This window comes from Astatotilapia calliptera, chromosome 5, assembly GCF_964374335.1.
Source record: "Astatotilapia calliptera chromosome 5, fAstCal68.1, whole genome shotgun sequence".
Classification (NCBI taxonomy): Eukaryota; Metazoa; Chordata; class Actinopteri; order Cichliformes; family Cichlidae; genus Astatotilapia; species Astatotilapia calliptera.
Genome location: NC_137426.1, coordinates 22,463,970 through 22,484,254, shown reverse-complemented (window position 1 = coordinate 22,484,254; position 20,285 = coordinate 22,463,970). Strand labels below are relative to the sequence as shown.

At 38.8% G+C, this 20,285-nt stretch overlaps 1 protein-coding gene across 8 annotated transcripts in view; it reads left to right on the top strand.

Annotated features, from left to right (window-relative positions):
* Positions 1-20,285, top strand: part of LOC113022580 (inositol 1,4,5-trisphosphate-gated calcium channel ITPR1) — a 73,349-nt gene that overhangs the window by 10,252 nt on the left and 42,812 nt on the right. For all 8 annotated transcript variants that reach the window (XM_026168120.2, XM_026168118.2, XM_026168117.2 and 5 more), the window contains exons 4-26: positions 2,904-3,013; positions 3,673-3,759; positions 5,117-5,275; positions 6,391-6,489; positions 7,228-7,311; positions 11,915-12,061; positions 12,220-12,315; positions 12,735-12,779; positions 13,815-13,969; positions 14,665-14,764; positions 15,048-15,208; positions 15,302-15,443; positions 15,664-15,822; positions 16,404-16,576; positions 17,743-17,862; positions 18,146-18,340; positions 18,446-18,697; positions 18,797-18,938; positions 19,048-19,201; positions 19,285-19,475; positions 19,583-19,715; positions 19,801-19,855; positions 19,937-20,102. In XM_026168120.2, the coding sequence (XP_026023905.1) occupies positions 2,904-3,013; positions 3,673-3,759; positions 5,117-5,275; positions 6,391-6,489; positions 7,228-7,311; positions 11,915-12,061; positions 12,220-12,315; positions 12,735-12,779; positions 13,815-13,969; positions 14,665-14,764; positions 15,048-15,208; positions 15,302-15,443; positions 15,664-15,822; positions 16,404-16,576; positions 17,743-17,862; positions 18,146-18,340; positions 18,446-18,697; positions 18,797-18,938; positions 19,048-19,201; positions 19,285-19,475; positions 19,583-19,715; positions 19,801-19,855; positions 19,937-20,102 (3,125 nt within the window). The remainder of the gene's footprint in view (positions 1-2,903; positions 3,014-3,672; positions 3,760-5,116; positions 5,276-6,390; positions 6,490-7,227; positions 7,312-11,914; positions 12,062-12,219; positions 12,316-12,734; positions 12,780-13,814; positions 13,970-14,664; positions 14,765-15,047; positions 15,209-15,301; positions 15,444-15,663; positions 15,823-16,403; positions 16,577-17,742; positions 17,863-18,145; positions 18,341-18,445; positions 18,698-18,796; positions 18,939-19,047; positions 19,202-19,284; positions 19,476-19,582; positions 19,716-19,800; positions 19,856-19,936; positions 20,103-20,285) is intronic.

The window sequence follows — 20,285 nt, the reverse complement described above, 5'->3', positions numbered from 1 at the left end:
TGTGCGTGAGCAAGCACAGGGCACTAGCCACCGAATTTCCTCAGCCTATCAGGTCGGCTTTTTTAAACGACTTCTGACAAACTCACTTTTATTGGCTAGCTTTCTCTTAATCCTTTCCCCATCCTTGGTTTACATCTATTTGTGTATGTGGAAGTGCGTATGCAGGAATGATGTTGGGATATGTATACTTATGTGTTACTTTAATCAAATTGTGAAACACTTTGAAACTCTGTTTTGAAAAGTGCGATACAAAGTTATTACTAATATTAGTTACGGACGTCCTACAAAACAATGAAAAGAGATGTGTATATATTAAAAATCCAGTGCTTCTTCTGCATTGGCTTAAGATTTCTGTCATATGACTTAAGATAGGCTTTTAGCCTTTTCAGTTGTTTTATCATGTACCCGCCTTATAGCTAAACAATTGTAGGTCAGCATTTATAAGTACATACGAGGTGGCCAGTATCAAAGACAGATTTATTTCTGAGCTCAATTGTGTACTTGCATGCTAAAGAAAGAAATCTGTGACCCTGGAAGAAATTCTCACCTCTGTCTCACTTAAATAGCACGTTTCCCCTCACAGCTGGCTGTGATGCAAGGTAAATGTCTATTAGCTGATCATCTATCTGTCACATGCACCAAATATTTTCCATGGAGTGCTGCACGTGAAACAGGCTGTGTGAAATATGTATTCATTGTTTCATTTATGTTTACAAGTTAAAGCCACATCCATTATTGTATGTTTTGATTTATGTGGAACACATAAACGCACACTGATTATATCTAAAAGCTCAATTTCTCCACTTAGTTGACCTTTCTGTGCTCTATCTTACATTCTTTCATTTTCTTCTGGCCTTTCTCATTTCTCTTTCACTTCCTTTTTGCTTTGTTTTTCTAACCATGTTTTGGGCCAAGAAGTAAACCATATTTAATGGGGAGGGGCTAAGGGAGGCCCGAGGACAATTTAGGAGACACAGACGGAGACGTTGACTCCGAGGGAACAAGTTCTGTGTGAAATGGTTGGAGGAATTCAGAAAGGAGAAGGAGAGATGACAGAATATAGGGCTGGGGAGTCTCCACCCTCCTTTCTCTCTTTCAGTCATCCCACTCCCCTTCTTGGCCGGCCTTATTTGGTCATGTTACTGCAACTAGAGCTGAAGAAGAGAGAGAATGGAGAAAGGATGGACACATTGCTCCTTTTTTCTCCTCTTTTCATCCTCTTAGAAAAGAAAGCTGTGGTTTGATGAGAGGTGAAGTCAGAGGAAAGCCAGGACTCGCAGGGAGGAGTCACTGTCGAATTGTAGTTGAACTCAGCAGGGAAAGCGGCTATAACTCTGCAGCGAAATGCTTTATCAGTACTCATCCTGTGGAAGTCTCTGAGGGATTCAACTGAAGTTGCTGTAGAGCTTGTTACAAAAGAGGAAGTCTCCCAGGATAGAAGAGGAACTCTGTTAAAACTGCATCCACATGCAAATGAAAAAAAACACTAGTTTCCCTGCAGACCGGTTTTTGCAGTATCTATGCAAATGAGCAGCAAAATCAGAGACTCCTGATGACAGCTGCAAATCATCGTTGCTACAGTTACAACTTGTTGTGTTGCTGGATCACATTGCAGACACATAGGTGTGTGTGTGTGTGTGTGTGGTAGTCCAACCACAGCTTATAACCATACATTACTATGATCATACATCTGGTAAGCACACATAACAAACACATGCTGTGTTGTCTGTGATGACTGCTCCATGAAGCAGACAAAGACCTTTGATCTTCATGCAGGCAAATTATTAATGCTTTTGAAGTGCAGGAACACACATGCGTGAATTTTTTTTTCTGGAGAACTGAAAGAATAATGTGTGCTTAAATGTTGTGGTTATTTAATATTTGAGCACATAACTTAAAATGGCAAAAAAGTCTAATTTATTTAGGTGAGTGTCTTTAATAATTTTTACTGTGGTGTTTTTGCTGTTCACGCTGTTGGTTTGTGTGTGAGCTGTGGCTGTTACCCATCTTCCACACAGCATCAACCTTCCCAGGCTTTACTCCCAGTAGATGAATATATTTTGTACACATTGTTTGATTTTTAACTAATTTACCATTGTCAGCTGTAATAAGTGTGGTATACAACCAAAACCATTTTTGAGAATTTGCTCCGATTTCAACTGGTTTGAGAACTGAACATTATGTAGCGTCTGATGTGGACGGATTCTGACTACAGCAGGTCACATATCCACTAACATCAGTGAACCCAGCTTTCATGGCTGGGTAAGGATCCACCAGTTTGTGAAATGAAAAGACTTGGAGATGTACGAACAGTCATTAGCCATAAAGGGAAAATAGAATCATGTGTAATCTTTTTACTTTTTCTGTTCTTCTGTTTCTTCTTTTTTCAAAATTGTTACACAAATTATTTGCATTGGACTCAGAGGTATATTTTCCATCTGTATTAAATGGAGGAGAAGAGAAGGAGTGACTGGAGAAGACAAATGTGGACAGAAACAGACGGAGCAAATTGTGACCATTTTCTCTCTTTATAACCATCTGGACTGATCGTTTTTTGCCTTTTTTCAAAGTTATATGAACATATGCATATTTAGTAAAAATGTCGATTTAGCCCTGGGTGACCAATTTATTTTTCTTTCCTGGGTTTTATTTTAGTTTTAATGTTAGTTATTAAAAACAGATTTTAAAAATAATTATATATTTATTTAATTTACATAATTGAATTGTTTCTAGACTGTGCACCAGCATGATGTCATTAGAAATCATGTGATTAAATGATATTTAATGTGATTAAATGATACACACATATATATATATATATCTCTTTTTGAGTGTGTGTGCATGTTTACATGTTTTTGGATCCAGTTTTTCAGCTAAAGCCAGTGATTTCTATCTCTGTGCAGACTGTCTGTTTAGACTGTGTCCCATGAACCGCTACTCAGCCCAGAAGCAGTTCTGGAAAGCGGCGAAACCTGGAGGGAACACAGAGTCAGTGCTGCTTAACAAGTTGCATGTAAGTGAAGTGAACCTCACAGCAGGTACTACAGACCACTGCAGTTAACACCCATGTTCCCAAAAGCTCCCAAGATAAACATTAAAGAAAGAGTCAGATTTTTTTTTTTTTGTTATTTTAACTTTTTGGGTTTAAATGGTCTTGATGAAGTCTAGACTTTGTAGACGCTGAATTAAAAAACAGCATAGTGAGTGTATCACTCTATCGATTGTGTGCACTCTGTGTCACAGTTTCAGGTGGGTTTTTAAAGGTTTTGCAGGTATTTTATAAAGTAGAAGTCCTTTTATAGACTTTTCTGACATTTCCCTACTACTGTCCTATCTTTCCACCCTCTACATTTTCCTTTCCCTTTTTCTGCTGCAATACATTACCATTTAAAGCAATCTGCAATCTGACTACACAGTCATAAACTGGAAGATTGCGATCGTGCCTGCGTTTCCATGGAAATGTGAGCCTGAGCTTTAACTAAAAGTCTCTGCTGCGTATATTTTTGACTAAGAACTTTGTTAATAATGTGGTGCCTTGTTAATGGCTAACCAACGTGATTGCGTCTTTTGGAATTACTGTGTAAGAGTGTTGGCAGTGATTTATGTTGCAATAGCTGTTAGATACGGTTTTGTTTTGTTTTTTTTCTCTCTCATCTCTCTTTTGTATCTCAGAGTGCGGCTGACTTGGAGAAGAAGCAGAACGACTCTGAAAACAAAAAGCTTCTTGGAACAGTGATTCAGTATGGAAATGTCATTCAGGTGTGTCTCTGGGAAATGGCTGTTTACAAGCTGGTCACACAAACTTTGATGTAACTAACACCTAGTTTGCATTCAACTGACATTAGTCATCACTGGCAGAAATAAACTGATTAAATAGAAATTATAAAGACAAGCAGACATTTCATAGAATTTCTTAGGATTCCTATTTTAATATACTGGGTATATGTTACATTGTGCTGACATGTGTCAACTCACTTATATTTATTCCACATGTGATTTTGTGTACACACTATTTTTCTCTCTCTGTTTTTTCATGTTTGTTAAATATATGTAACAGTCTTCCAAGGGGTGCCTCACACCTATAAGAGTTCACTTGTTATTGGAGAATATTAAAGGCACATTTTTCAAGATTTTTCCTTTTTTATGTTTCAAATACATATTTTTGATGTTTTCCAAAAAGGAATATAAGAAAAACACACAATATTTTCTTATTTCTGTCATTCTATATTTTTCTGCTACATGCTTTAAATTATATCACGTGCACTAGTTTTACAGGAACAGGTCATATGATCATATATAGTGCTGCCATTTTTCACTAATTTCTAGAAATCTTATACAAACAACACCAATCTTTAGCATAACTATTCAACCACATAAGGTGTGAGTTTCATCATCTTGCCAATGTTAGTTTCAGTGTTATGACCATTGGTTTAGGAGGATATAAAAGTGGGGAAAAAACAAAATTTCCTGAATTCCAGAAGAACACTGAAGTTTGAAAAATTCCAGGCCTCTGCTGATTAGTCAGATGCAATTATATCGCTATCAGTCACGCAGCCTGATCTTTGCTGATTGCCTGGGAGAAATCCATGTGGTTCTTCAGGCTGGCAGGCCTGTAAGGCCAGTTTTGATGTCCAACTGAAGTTACCAAATATGGTTATTTGCCTTATAAATGGAAATAGTAGGTTAATAAGATTTAAGTTAGTATTAAAAGTGTTTTTAAAAGTATTTAAGTGCAAGCTTGCTAAAGGTAGGTATTATGGCTAAGTGCAATTAAACTTAAAAAACTGCTGAAGTTTGGTTAAAAAACAAACTACAGTATTGTTTTGCAATACCCCTAAACTGAAATTCATGCTGCACACTAATGAAACTAAACTGAAGTGACCTTAAAAAATATCCTTAACAAAAGATACTGGAAACAAACAAATTAATGACAAATAATCTCTCCATTTCATATCATATATAAACTTTATTATATAAACATCAGACACTATTAGGAGTGTCTTGATCACAGGCTGATGTCCATCAAACACACTTCCCTTCTCACACCAGATTTCAGCCTCTGATTTGTCTGCCATGAATTTAATTCATTTCATTTGTTTAATGTAATTCTGCTCAGCTCCTCCACCTGAAGAGCAACAAATATCTGACCGTGAACAAACGACTGCCGGCACTGCTGGAGAAAAATGCCATGAGGGTGATGCTGGACACTGCTGGAAATGAGGGTTCCTGGTTCTACATACAGCCCTTCTACAAACTTCGCTCCATTGGGGACAGTGTGAGTCATTGTGTAGATAAGAGTGTGTTGCCACTATACCGTATGTAATTCAGTGTAAGGCAAAGCAAACAACTGAACTGTGTCTGGGAGGTTTTTTTTAATCCTGTATTTTTAAGACATCCCTTTAGAATGACGTGACTAATGTGCAGTAGTATATTAGTATGGTGTGAGTAGGAGATATTAAACTACAAGTACTTAATATTATTTTCATAGCCATCAGTTCTAAGCAAAATATTCACCTTCTTAATTGTAAGTTTTCATTTTTCCATTTTAAACTTTCAGCCAGATTTATGGTATGTTTGTAAGACGTCGGTTATACAGGTCTGCAGGGAAGATAAAACAGGCATTATCTACATTTTTTTAAATGATAGAACTCATACTAATATTAATTATTTGAAAGATTAACTCGTAATGATATATTATACATGGGGCCTTTAAGAGGCAGGTTGCCTTTGCCCTCCTTAGCCTTACTCTTGGGCATCTGTTTGATCACATCCCTGAACAGAATTCAGCTCGCGCCCACTTTCTCTGATCACAAAGCTGTTTTTGGCAACAGCTCTTCTGTCCTACGGCAGGAAGTAGTAGGCTGCTGTCCAAGGACAAAATGAACTACAGTGGAGTCCAGGCTTCCCTGTTAAGCTCCTCTCAAATTAGTTATGGCATGAAGCCTAAGCAGCAGGTCAAGAACAAAAAGATAATTGGAGTCACTCTCAACCTGCTGAGAATAGACAGTGCAGTGGCATATAAATGGATGGTGATACTCTCTGACCATTGCCTGTGTGCATGTCATTGGCAGATGTTTTTTAACTAAGTCGTTTGACACAGTTTACTATAGATTGACTCAATTTAACCTCCTTAAAGTCAAAGAATCACAAATTTTACAAAGCAGCCAGAGCATGTACAGTTATGGAAGTACCAAGAATCAAATGAAAGTCGAGGGATGTCAATAAAATTTAAAACGTCACAGAATTTGAAAATATATATTTTTTAAAGCTGTAAAAGATAAAAGAAATAAAACAATGAATCTGCACAACTATAGTTAAGACAGCGTAGAGAAGTAAGACTATTATTTTTTTTGTTAATGTTTTCTTTTTTTTTCTTTGTTTTAATGGCAGGTGGTGATCGGGGACAAAGTGGTCCTGAACCCAGTGAATGCTGGTCAGCCGCTTCATGCCAGCACACACCAGCTCGTGGATAATCCAGGATGCAATGAGGTATGATTAGCGCTTTTTCCGGCTTGGCTGACAGCTGACTGTTGTTAAACTGCAGGCTTCTTCTGGTGTCCTCCTTAGATTGAGCGCAATCAAACAAAAGGCTAAAACTAACAATACGTTAGGAGAGTTGTCCTGTTTTTCTGCTCTGTGTTACTAAGCAACATTGTTTTCATTAATTTATCAAAGGGCATTAAGTAGAAACACAAAAAGATTAAGAAATAAGTGCTTTTATTTTTCTTCTTTTTGAAAAGCAAACGCAAAAACTTTTGTATCTCATTGATGACTGATGACTGCAAGTGGTTTAAACATAAAGTGAAAACATAAATCTTGGATGTTAATGGCATCAAACAGACTCCAACGGAGGAACCAGAGGAATAAAGTTCAGTTCTGTGTTTGATATGTTGTATTAGTTAGTTTCATATTTACAGTAGTATGTTTACTAGACAGTTAAAATAGGTTTTTAAATATCAGTTTCTTTGGCGTTGACTTAGCGACATGTGTAGATTATTAACTGAATTACAAGTACTGATTCTGGCAATATATGCCAACGTATGCACAATACATTTAGATATTATCTTTAAATAAGAGTGGTCTCTGATCTAATCTCAAAATAAATGATTTTATGATGATTTTATGTTTTGTTTTTTTGATCTTTGGAGAATATGAGAAAACAAATGAAAGGTCTAGTGTCACTACATGATGCTACAACTCACATTCTTCTGATTGTTTGTTTTTCAGGTGAATTCAGTCAACTGTAACACCAGCTGGAAGATCGTCTTGTTTATGAAATGGAGCGACAATCAGGATGCCATTCTTAAAGGGGTTTGTCTCACAGTAGAAACCAGCCTAGAAAAACTGTCTATGGCTTTTAGAAAATCATTGCATATGTGTTATAACCAGAGAGTAACGCGTTACTGTAATCAGATTACTTTTTTTCAAGTAATGAGTTAAGTAAGGGATTACAATTGCAAAAACGGTAATTCGATTACCGGTACTTTCCCGTAGGAACACTGCGTTACTAAAACCATGACTTTTTTTTTTTTTGCGAGAACGTCTCATGACAGTGACGTAAGCGAGTGCGACGTTCATGACAACAGCTGTCTGCAGATCAACAGTGGATAATATATCGAGTACGGGAGAGAGTATCAGCGTTTAAAGCGTGGAAGTACTGACCTTACTTTAAGTTTGATTCCATAAAAAGTGACAAAAACATTAGTGTCCATTGTGCGTGGGAAGAAAACGTCTTTTTACAGCGAAAAAACCCCCTAAACTCCCAAGCAAGTACCGAGCGCGCAACGACGTAATGGGAAATTCACAGAGAAACTCGCGGCACTGACCGCCGCGGCACACCTGCACCAGGGTAAACCTCCGCCTACCCTACTCCTGCTTTACAGGTGAAAATAGAGCAACAGGACCGCTAGTCTTTGATTTTATTTATTTTCTGCTGTGTTTTACTTGCATCTATTTGAAAGAGTGAGTGTAAACACACACAAAAAAAATTACAGTGGGGCAAAAAAGTATTTAGTCAGCCACCGATTGTGCAAGTTCCCCCACTTAAAATGATGACAGAGGTCAGTAATTTGCACCAGAGGTACACTTCAACTGTGAGAGACAGAATGTGAAAAAAAATCCATGAATCCACATGGTAGGATTTGTAAAGAATTTATTCGTAAATTAGGGTGGAAAATAAGTATTTGGTCACCTCAAACAAGGAAAATCTCTGGCTCACACAGACCTGTAATGTCTTCTGCAAGAAGCTTTTCTGTCCCCCACTCGTTACCTGTATGAATGGCACCTGTTTGAACTCATCATCTGTATAAAAGACACCTGTCCACAGCCTCAAACAGTCAGACTCCAAACGCCGCCATGGCCAAGACCAAAGAGCTTTCGAAGGACACCAGGAAAAGTCTTGTAGACCTGCACCAGACTGGGAAGACTGAATCTACAATAGGCAAGCAGCTTGGTGTGAAAAAATCAACTGTGGGCGCAATCATCAGAAAATGGAAGACATACAAGACCACTGATAATCTCCCTCGATCTGGGGCTCCACGCAAGATCTCATCCCGTGGGGTCAAAATGATCATGAGAACGGTGAGCAAAGATCCCAGAACCACACGGGGGGACCTGGTGAATGACCTGCAGAGAGCTGGGACCAAAGTAACAAAGGTCACCATCAGTAACACACTACAACGGCAGGGAATCAAATCCCGCAGTGCCAGACGTGTTCCGCTGCTGAAGCCAGTGCATGTCCAGGCCCGTCTGAAGTTTGCCAGAGAGCACATGGATGATACAGCAGAGGATTGGGAGAATGTCATGTGGTCAGATGAAACCAAAGTAGAACTTTTTGGTATAAACTCAACTCGTCGTGTTTGGAGGAAGAAGAATACTGAGTTGCATCCCAAGAACACCATACCTACTGTGAAGCATGGGGGTGGAAACATCATGCTATGGGGCTGTTTTTCTGCCAAGGGGACAGGACGACTGATCCGTGTTAAGGACAGAATGAATGGGGCCATGTATCGTGAGATTTTGAGCCAAAACCTCCTTCCATCAGTGAGAACTTTGAAGATGAAACGAGGCTGGGTCTTCCAACATGACAATGATCCAAAACACACCGCCCGGGCAACAAAAGGAGTGGCTCCGTAAGAAGCATTTGAAAGTCCTGGAGTGGCCTAGCCAGTCTCCAGACCTCAACCCCATAGAAAATCTGTGGCGGGAGTTGAAAGTCCGTGTTGCTCAGCGACAGCCCCAAAACATCACTGCTCTCGAGAAGATCTGCATGGAGGAATGGGCCAAAATACCAGCTACTGTGTGTGCAAACCTGGTAAATACCTATAGTAAACGTTTGACCTCTGTTATTGCCAACAAAGGTTATGTTACAAAGTATTGAGTTGTATTTTTGTTATTGACCAAATACTTATTTTCCACCCTGATTTACGAATAAATTCTTTACAAATCCTACCATGTGGATTCATGGATTTTTCTTTCACATTCTGTCTCTCACAGTTGAAGTGTACCTCTGGTGCAAATTACTGACCTCTGTCATCATTTTAAGTGGGGGAACTTGCACAATCGGTGGCTGACTAAATACTTTTTTGCCCCACTGTATGTGCTGGAATGTGCAGAAAATAGGTTTAAATATTAAACAAATTTCTTCCAGTCATAGAATGTTGCATATAATTAAATTTTTGCTTGATGCATAAAGTTGATGCAAACTAGGTGTTAGTTACAAGTTAAAACAAGTTTTAAAAGAGACTTTTCCATTTGATTACATTTTGTATGATGCATTATGTAGAAAAAGTAGAATTGGGCTGAAAGATCTATCGCTTTATCACCTATTCAGGTTGTAAATCGTGTTTTTAAAAAGTAACCAAGTAACTAAGTAATTAATTACTTTTGAAAATAAGTAATCAGTAAAGTAATGGGATTACTTTTGGGGGGAAGTAATCAGTAATTAGTTACTGATTACTTTTTTCAAGTAACTTGACCAACACTGGTTATAACATAACTGTATTTTAATATAACATGAATAGAATGACAGAAACAAACAAACCAAATAATACAACAGCATCTAAGTCAGTTCAGTCTGGCTTTATGGAAAACCTTTCAGACGCTATAAAATGCCAATATAACAAGAATTCAGTTAGTTGCATTCATAGTCTATATTTGACTGAAATAGTACAAAGACTACGAGTCCATACGTTTTTGGACAATGACAAATGTTTTGTAATGTTTCACATTACATCACGGAGGATTTTAAATCAAACAATCACGATATGATTAATATAAGTATTGTATTAACTCGTTAAGAATCACAGCTATGTTTCTATATGCTTTCCCACAGACTGACGAGCAGTTCCCTTCTTCCTCAATGACAAATGAAACAGATAAATTAGCTTGATTGAATTGCAAGTGTTCAGTTTCTATTTGGTAGTTTTTTATGCAAGCGGAGGAGGTGATCATGAAGCTAAAAAAAATCTAAATGAATTAATTACACTAATTAAATGAGTAATTTAACTATTTATAAAAAAAAAAAAAGCTTCCCACAGCAAATGATTATTTCAGTGTAATTCAGTTGGAGTTCACCACTCTGTGAAAGAGTGCGTGGGTAAATGGTTCAGTTATGATGGAATAACGTTTCTCACTAAAGAACTGAGGGTTTAAATCATCTACAGTGATGATGTGATATTAAAGAATTTATGAATGTAAAGAAAGTGGCCAGAAACCAATACTGAAGAGTCCTGCAGCAGCACTACGTTAACAGCTCTTCAAATTCAGTAGTGGAAATCGGTAAATCGGCTCAAGGACACAGGAAGTGAGAACCACAGCTGGTGAACCAAATTTGTTGCTAGATCCACAAATGCAATTTAAAATTCTACTGTCAACGGCAAAAGCACAGGTAACCTTGACCCAGAATTTCAGCCGTCTTCTCCGTTCACAGTACGTTTAGGTAAATTCAGAAAATGTCCTGTGGCCTCACTAATCGAAATGTTAACGTCTTTTGGAAGTCATGGAAGCTACAGGCTCAGAGACTGCCGGTTCCGGAGTGCAGAAAGATGTTTTATTTTATTGTAAAGCTATAAAGCTTGTTTTAGTAGGATTATATCAAACCACATTCTGCATATATACAACTGGAGCTTATGAAATCCTATTTATACTACCCAGATGCTTACAGTGTTAGCATTGTTAAAAGAAGTGGTGATGCAACACACCTCTCGCAGACCGCCACAGCTTTTTTAAAACATTTTGCTGGCATCAAATTCCATATAGGAATTTAATTTCCATCCGTCTGCCCATCTATCCAGTCATTTTTATCTGCTTGTCCAATTCAGAGCTGTAGAGTGGCTGGAGTCTGGAATATCTGGAATTTCTTCTTTGCTTTTTTTTGGTGCTGTTTTCCATTTCCTATAGAATTCAAATAATTTGCATCTTATTGCATCTCACAGTGTCCACTTTTTTGGAAACTGTGCTCTAACTAAAAGCTGTTGCATAAGGTTCCCTCACCAGAGTTGAGTGGGCTGGTTGCTTGTTTGCTTGTTTTTTTATATATATATATATATATATATATATATATATATATATATATATATATATATATATATATATATATATATATATATATATATATATATACACATTTTCCCAGTTGAGTATCATCAGTTTACAGAACATTTTAACAAATGTGTATTATCTCTTACAGAAACAGCTCTACATTAGGGGCTTTAACATCTAAAACAGCGTAGGTAACTAGGTCTGCCATGCGACCTCCATGAAATGAAATGTTTGGCAGCAGCCAGAAAATGTTTAATTATTTTTCTCTTATTCCTCATATACTGAACTAGTTGAAACTAGTCTCATTTCATACAAGTTTTGGTGGTTTTAAGATTAACCTGAGAAAAGTAACCTACATTTTTCTTCTCTCCAGGGTGATGTGGTACGACTGTTTCATGCAGAGCAAGAGAAATTCCTTACATGTGACGATCACAGAAAAAAGCAATATGTGTTTCTACGCACTACGGGACGACAGTCAGCTACCTCGGCAACCAGCAGCAAAGCCCTATGGGAGATAGAAGTGAGCAGGAATATTGTTAGAGCTGGTTTTTCCTATTGTGCACTTGTATGCAATCCCAGGTGTAGATTTTCTGAACTGCAGCAACAAAAACCTGAATAGAGACTGTGATCTGTTTCCTATTTATTTTATATCATCAACTTTTTGTGCTCTTGCATCAGGTCGTACAGCACGATCCGTGCCGAGGGGGCGCAGGGTACTGGAACAGCCTGTTTAGGTTCAAACACTTGGCCACTGGACACTACCTGGCTGCAGAGGTCAGCACGCCTCCAACCTCCATTTGTTTGTCTGTCTGTCTCTTTAACAGCAAGATTACGCAAAAACTACCAGGGCAAATTCATGAAAGCAGGTGAAGAGGGGGAGTGCAGCAAAAAAAGACCCCATTTTTATTTTTGCTGTGGATTCAGACCTCTTAATTCAGATATGTGAAGCTGTGATTTTTAAGGCCCTCTTTGGTTATAATTGGAGCCAAGTGATCTAAACATCCTATTAATAACATGTTACTCATCAGCTTTTCTATTCCAAGAACTTCCATTAGACTTTATTTACACTGAAGAAAATATCAGTGACCCAACATTCAGTTCATTTTCCTAAGTTACAATCTTCCGAATGCTTTTTGGACTGGATTTATTTATTTATTTTACGAAGTAGTGAATCACTTTTGTGTTTTTTGCAGCTGAACCCAGATTATGAAGAGGAGTGCCTGGACTCACGCTCTTCAGTAAGTAGACATTTTTTAAAAAGTCATAATATTTAGAAATATTTAATTGGAATCCAGTGCTTAATAAGCCTTAGTAGGTGAATGTCATGGCCACAGAAAGAATTTGTGTAGTGTAGAAGAGCATCTCCAATCTAATTCTTCAGTTTTTAAAAATATATGCTAATGTGTAATTATTTTCACATATCACATATGTATTTGTATTTTATAGTTTAGTTTAACAGATACCATGTTGGTGAAACTCACCTACTCATTTCTTAATATGGAACCTTGTTTATAATAATTATAATGGCATCCATTTGGGTTTCCTCAAAATCTCAACTTAATAACTCAGAATTTTGAGACAATAACCCCAAATTGTGACTTAAAAATAAAATGAATAAAAAACCAGAAGGCATAGCCTCTTTTCCCGTGTTATAATCAGAGCTGTATTGTTTACCATTTCCACCAATAGAGGGCTCAGTGTAGCTTTACTGGATGTGAATGCTTTAACTTTCAGCGAACAGCAGATGGTAGCCTTTCACTGTGAATGTGTGTTCCTGAAACGTGCAGTAGCAGTGTGCCTCAGCCATACACTGCACTTGCCTCATCTCACAGGCCGGGCCGAAGTTGTTCACATCTGTTGGCCAAGCTGTAACAAGTGAACCAAATCCTAGCCAGTCACCTCCTCAGTTTACGGCCTTGCTCTTCAGATTAAAAGGAAATTAGTTTCAATTCATTATAGTTAAGTCTTTTTTGCATATAACATCTTTTGTTTATTGAGTTTTGACTTATTTAAGGTAGTCTTATGCCTTCCGTGGGAACCATTATCAGTTACTGAATTAAGACTGTGACGTTTTACGAGGGAAATGCAACTTACAAGGGGAAAAAAAGGAAGAAATATTTATGGTCACTGTAATATATTAGCAGTATCTTGCTTCAGTTCCTAGAAATCTTTCCACACTGAGTTTTAACACTTTCACTGACATATCTCTGACATTTTTTAAAATTATTTTGCTGTTTATTTTTAATCAGACTTTATTTTTCCCCCTTTCCCAGCTTGACTCAGAGCAAGAAGCTATGAGAGCCCGTTTGAGAAATGTCCAGGACAAAGTCATGTACACTCTTGTGTCTGTTCCTGATGGAAATGACATCTCTTCCATATTTGAGCTCGACCCTACCACTTTAAGGGGGGGAGACTCACTAGTTCCCAGGTATGAAAGATAAAAAAGATGAAGCATTTCAGACCCACCCTGATTATTGTGTTATTGCGATACAGAGAAATTCATTGCCTGGTTCCTGCCCTGTCACTTTTTCCACGGAAACCCAGACAGCAGACACATTACAAGCAGGGGACTTCCACAGTATATTACCACTGTTGTAATATGTTTGCAAAACAAGCATGGCAAGTGTGTGTGATAATAATTGTTGTAAGAGAGTCTCTAACTGATGATTATTCACGATAAAGTGGATGTTGGAAGTTACGCAGGTGTAGTTGTTCTTTATGATGGCAATGCAGATAGGGATGTTGAGATAGAGCATATAATAAAGTGTGTAAAGGAGACAATTATTCTGTTCTTATGTGAACGTGTGTCTGTGTAAGTTTGGTGAGGAGTCAGAAAATATGACGCAGACTCGCAGTGTCGCAGAAGAAATGCACCGAATTTCGCTAGAATAGCTCGAGGAAGTGAAAGCTGTTGCCTAGCCACATTTATGGGAAGTGGTCGACTGACCATGTAGGCCCCAGATCATATGTATATTTGTGAACTTTTGTAAGGTGATCAAAGGTTCTGCTTCAAATGCATGATTTTTCTTAAAAAAGAGAGTTATGTAGCCTTTGCACTTATGATGCACAAACAATTTGCAGATATAAACAAGAACAAAGCATAACAATAAAATGTCTTTTCAGAAACTCGTATGTACGCCTCAGACACTTGTGCACCAACACGTGGGTTCACAGCACCAACCAACCAATCGACAAGGAGGAGGAAAAGCCTGTCATGCTGCGTGTGAGTGACATTTAATTTACAATAATGTCTAAATATGTAGCAAATTGTGCAGGATGCTGAGCTATAACTATGCTGGAGATTTGGATCAGTCAAATCTAAATCACATTGGTTCCCTCTTCCTCCTGCACCTGCTGTGCAGTAAATTTGTTATATATTAAGTGCGGGTAGCTCTCTTTCTTTTTCACAAAAAATGCTCTTTTGCAGTTTTGATTATGGGTTCTTGGCAAAGAGCTTTAACAAGTGTTTCACAGACCAATTCTTGTTTTGTTTTGTTTTTTTCAAGATTGGAACTTCTGCACTCAAAGAAGACAAAGAGGCTTTTGCCATTGTGCCCGTCTCCCCAGCTGAAGTGAGAGACCTTGACTTTGCCAACGATGCCAGTAAAGTGCTGGCTTCTATTGCTGGGAAGCTGGAAAAAGGCACAATCACCCAGAATGAGAGGAGGTATAAAATGCATAGTGGGACAGTTAAACAGTAAACACTGTTAAGTTCTAACTATAAGCACGATCTTACTGTTATTCCTGCATATAAAATCAGAGCCGTTACCAAGCTTCTGGAGGATTTGGTGTTCTTTGTGGTGGACATTCCCAACAATGGACAGGACGTTCTGGAGATCATGGTTAACAAACCCAACAGAGAACGACAGAAGTTAATGAGAGAACAGAATATTCTCAAACAGGTGATGTCTTAATACCGTAAATATAACATTTTCTAGACACTCAAGGTTAAATTTTCCATTTTGTGTGAACTTCTTGAGTCCTACTGACTTACTGAAGTCCCTCTATCTTCTCATGACATGTGGCATCTTTGCCACATTTGCTTTAGCAGTATTGCATAGTTGTATATAGTTATGTATAATGTCATTGTTACAACTGTCTTAACATTTCTCTTAAATTCAGATCTTCAAGCTCCTGCAGGCTCCTTTTACAGATAGCGGCGATGGGCCCATGCTGCGGCTGGAGGAGTTGGCTGACCAGCGTCATGCCCCTTTCAGACACATCTGCCGCCTATGTTACAGAGTTTTACGTCACTCGCAGCAGGACTACCGCAAGAACCAGGTACTTTTTGTCTGGCCTGAAGTCTTCATAAGTGCAGTTCCCATCTGACGTTTGGTACAGGTCTCGCTGTGGTTTCTGTAAAGGTGTATTTCCGCTTAGTAAAATAAGCCATTGTTCTGTGATAACACTGATTTGATAACTGAAGCAAAAAATATTCCGAATCCAAGATGTGTAACTGAAAGTACTCTGAAGTATGCGCTGGTTCATCTTCCAGGTCTCTTTATCAATTTCTGTTGGCACAAACACACAAAGCCAGTGTGATATGAGCTCATTCTATAAAGAATTCTTGTAAAGTAAAGTTACCATTTGGCTTTTCTAGGAACAGTCCATTTCTTTGGTTACAGTGTAATAGTTAGAGGAGTCATTTCATTAGGTTAAATGAAGAGGACATTGTGGACATGCTGTTCTTTTTGCACACTGATAAAGACGGGGCAAAATGAGTCAATGATGGCTTCGACTTAAGGTTATGCTTTTTAGAAAGAGCTTAAAGAGAGACAGGCCAAGTAATGAATGACATTCTTTAAAATGTGCTTAAGCTGTCTTTTGTTGCTTTTTGTTGAGAGCGTCTGCCTCCCTTGCAGGAGTATATAGCCAAACAGTTTCGCTTCATGCAGAAACAGATTGGTTATGATGTCCTGGCAGAGGACACAATCACAGCTCTGCTCCATAACAACCGCAAGCTCCTGGAGAAACATATTACCGCTGCAGAGATCGACACGTTTGTTAGCCTGGTGCGCAAGAACCGTGAGCCCAGGTTTGTGTGTGTGTGTCTGCATCCAATTAAAATTAAATTGAATTTAAACCATTACTTAGTTATGTGTTACCATAACTCTATGTCTGTATTGTACTTAAGAACATTCTGGTGATCAAATAAACATCCGCTGCAACATTTTGTCATTCAGTGGACGAAATTATTATTTGTTTGCTCAGTTACAAGGAAAGGAACAGTCTCTCATTTTTATGGTAGTTTCATTTGAATGGCGATAGAAAGAATATGAACCACAAATCCAGAAAAAACACATTACATAAACATTATGCATTGACTTGCATGTCACTGAGTGCAATAACTATTTTAGCCCCAAGCAAAATATGACTTAGTGCTTGGTGGGTACACTCTTTTTGGCAAGGACAGAGGTGAGACGTTTTTTTAGTTGGTCACCAGGTTTGCACACATCTCGGGGGAAGATGTGTGCAGTCCCACTCCTCTTTACAGAAAATCTCTCAATCCTCTAGGTTTCTTGGCATCTACCTGACAACTCAAGACTTGAGCTCCCTTGAGTCTGGAGACAGGCTAGGTCACTGCATGACTTTAATGTGCGTCTTCTTTAGACATTCCTTTGTTGCCTTGCTGGTATGTTTTGGGTCCCATACATGCTGGAACACCCATCCAAGACCCATCTTCAGTATGCTGTCAGCCAGGGAGGGATTTTCTCATCAAAGATCGTATGATCCATCCATTGGCCGCTTAATGCGTTATAATCATCCTGTGCCTTTAGCAGAAAAACAGCCCCAATCATAATGTTTCCACCTCCACGCTTGAACAGGTCAAGGTGATGCCAAAGGGTTCGATTTTGGTTTCATCAGACCACAGTACGTTCTTCCAAGCCTTCTCTGAATCATTTAGATGTCCTATGGGCGATATCTGTGTGCCACATGTGTTTCTTTTTCTGGATTTTTGGTTGATCTCTCCGCTTTAAAATGAAACCAGCAAAAAAATAGACACTGATCTTTTCTTTGTAAGTGAGCAAAACTGATAAATTGGAAAGGGGATCAAATAATTATTTCCCCCACTGTAACTCTTTGTGACATCAGAAAAGCTGAAGCCTCGCTTCAAAGACTCATCACCTCTCGTGCTTTGAGAGATCGTGGAGGTTTTTAAAAGAAGACTTGGGATTAAATGTTATACTTTTGTTTGTTCAGGTTCTTGGACTACCTTTCAGACTTGTGTGTGTCAATGAATAAGTCCATCCCTGTGACACAGGAGCTCATCTGTAATGCAGTGCTGGATCCAGCTAACGCAGACATCCTCATAGAAACGAAGTGAGTCCTCATCACTCTCTTGACCTCCTCCCTGTTCCCTCTGTTTGATGTCACTGTGAATGTACTGAGGTTTCACTTTGACAGTTGCCCATTAATTGGTGTCTAGAAAAGGCATTTTATCCAGTACTGTGATTAAAAATACAAAGGTTATTTGTCGCAGTTTTGGAATAAATAAAACATTTTTGATACAAAGGCTTTCTTCTGCCCACACGATTACACTAGCAAAGTAAATAATGTCTGTTTTTATTAAGTTTTTTCTTGATGATTTCTTTTTTTTCTGTAGACTGGTTCTTTCGAGATTTGAGATTGAAGGAGCATCACTCGGGGAGAACTCTGTGGAATCAGAGGAAGACGAGGAGGAAGTGTGGTTGTTCTGGAAAGACAACACTAAAGAGATCCGCAGTAAAAGCATCCGGGAGCTTGCTCAGGATGCCAAGGAGGGTCAGAAGGATGACCAGGAGGTGATCAGTTACTACAGGTAAATACCGCACCTCAGCCGGCTCCTTGAAGATGGAAAAGGTGTATCCTGTGATGGCAAATTTACAAAAGGAGAGCCTGACTTACCTGTGTGGACACCTTACAGGTACCAGCTAAACCTGTTTGCCAGAATGTGTTTGGACCGTCAGTATCTGGCAATCAACAAGATCTCTGGCCAGCTGGATGTGGACCTGATCTTGCGGTGTATGTCAGATGAAGACCTGCCGTATGACCTACGAGCCTCTTTCTGTCGAATGATGCTGCACATGCATGTGGATCGTGACCCTCAGGAGCAGGTTACACCAGTCAAATATGCACGACTGTGGTCTGAGATCCCTTCAGAGATTGCTATTGACGAGTGAGGGAGTAGGCAAACTATATAATCATATTGTAAAGCATTTCTCATGTATGCGTTTGCAGTTTTGTAACTTGTTGTTTACATATGGTTTACTTGTAGCTATGACAATGATGGAACATCTAAAGATGAAATTAAGGAGCGATTCTCACAAACGATGGAATTTGTTGAAAACTACCTGAGAGATGTGGTGTCTCAGAGCTTCCCTTTTGCAGATAAAGAGAAGAACAAACTCACCTTTGAGGTCACCCTGGTGCTTTCTTGATATACTACAATTACACTCATGTCATAGTAGTCATGCTCCAAAAATCAAATCAGCAAACTCGCTGAAAGCATCTATTTTCCATGTTTAGGTGGTGAATCTGGCCAGGAACCTGATTTATTTTGGCTTCTACACCTTCAGTGACTTATTGAGACTAACCAAGATCCTCCTGGCTATTCTAGACTGTGTCCATGTCAGTACCATTTTTGCTTTCAACAAGCTGGACAAAGGAGATGACAGTAAAGGTAAGGGGATGGCAAGATGAGGACCGGAATCCCATGGATATGAAGTTCATTTGTGTGTTTTGCGTGCGTGTCAATGCTTCCAGGCAGTAATGTGATGAGGTCAATTCATGGCGTTGGTGAGCTGATGTCCCAAGTAGTGCTCAGAGGGGGGGGTTTCCTTCCCCCATCTTCAACCAGGGCCCCCAATGGTGACGCAGTCAAGACCCAGACTGAACCAGAGAAACAAGACATATTGGTCATGGACACCAAGCTCAAGATCATCGAGATCCTGCAGGTGGAAGACATACAATGTTCTAATGTTGTTATACTTCAATATAACCTTAATAAATACAGCACATTATATATGTATGTCGTTTGTTTTTGTTTTTTTCTTCACTGCAGTTCATCCTGAATGTTCGCCTGGACTACAGGATCTCCTGTCTGCTATCGATCTTTAAGAGGGAGTTTGATGAGAGTAATTCCCAAAATGACATATCTTTAGCTGGAGCAGTCGAAGGACCAAACAACATGCCAGGTTTAGAATAACATAGCTACATCATACACAAATGTGTGAACAAGTTATGGACTTTGTTAGTTAGAGAGATTTTCTGTGATTCCAGGGGCTCTGGATTTTGAGCACATAGAAGAGCAGGCAGAGGGGATATTTGGTGGAAGGTAAACACACATTGAGTATCGAAAGAGTCGAAAATATGAAATAGAGAAGTGTTTCTGAGTATATGTTCTGTTTATGTCTAGTGAAGAGAACACCCCTCTGGACCTGGATGATCAGGGTGGCCGAACCTTTTTGAGGGTCTTGCTCCATTTAACCATGCACGACTATCCTCCTCTGGTGTCTCGAGCCCTGCATCTGCTGTTCAGGCACTTCAGCCAAAGGCAGGAGGTCTTGCAGGCATTTAAGCAGGTATCCTCACAGTGACTCCCCTCAACTTAAAACTAAAGCAAGGAAATCAATAACCCGTACACTTGTTTGTGTTTTTGACATTTGCTTAAGTATATTATGATTTGCAAATACTTGTATTGCTCTAAAATGGATGAAAAACATTGAAATATTAAGAATTATTCTTTGGAGGATCTTCCTAAACCT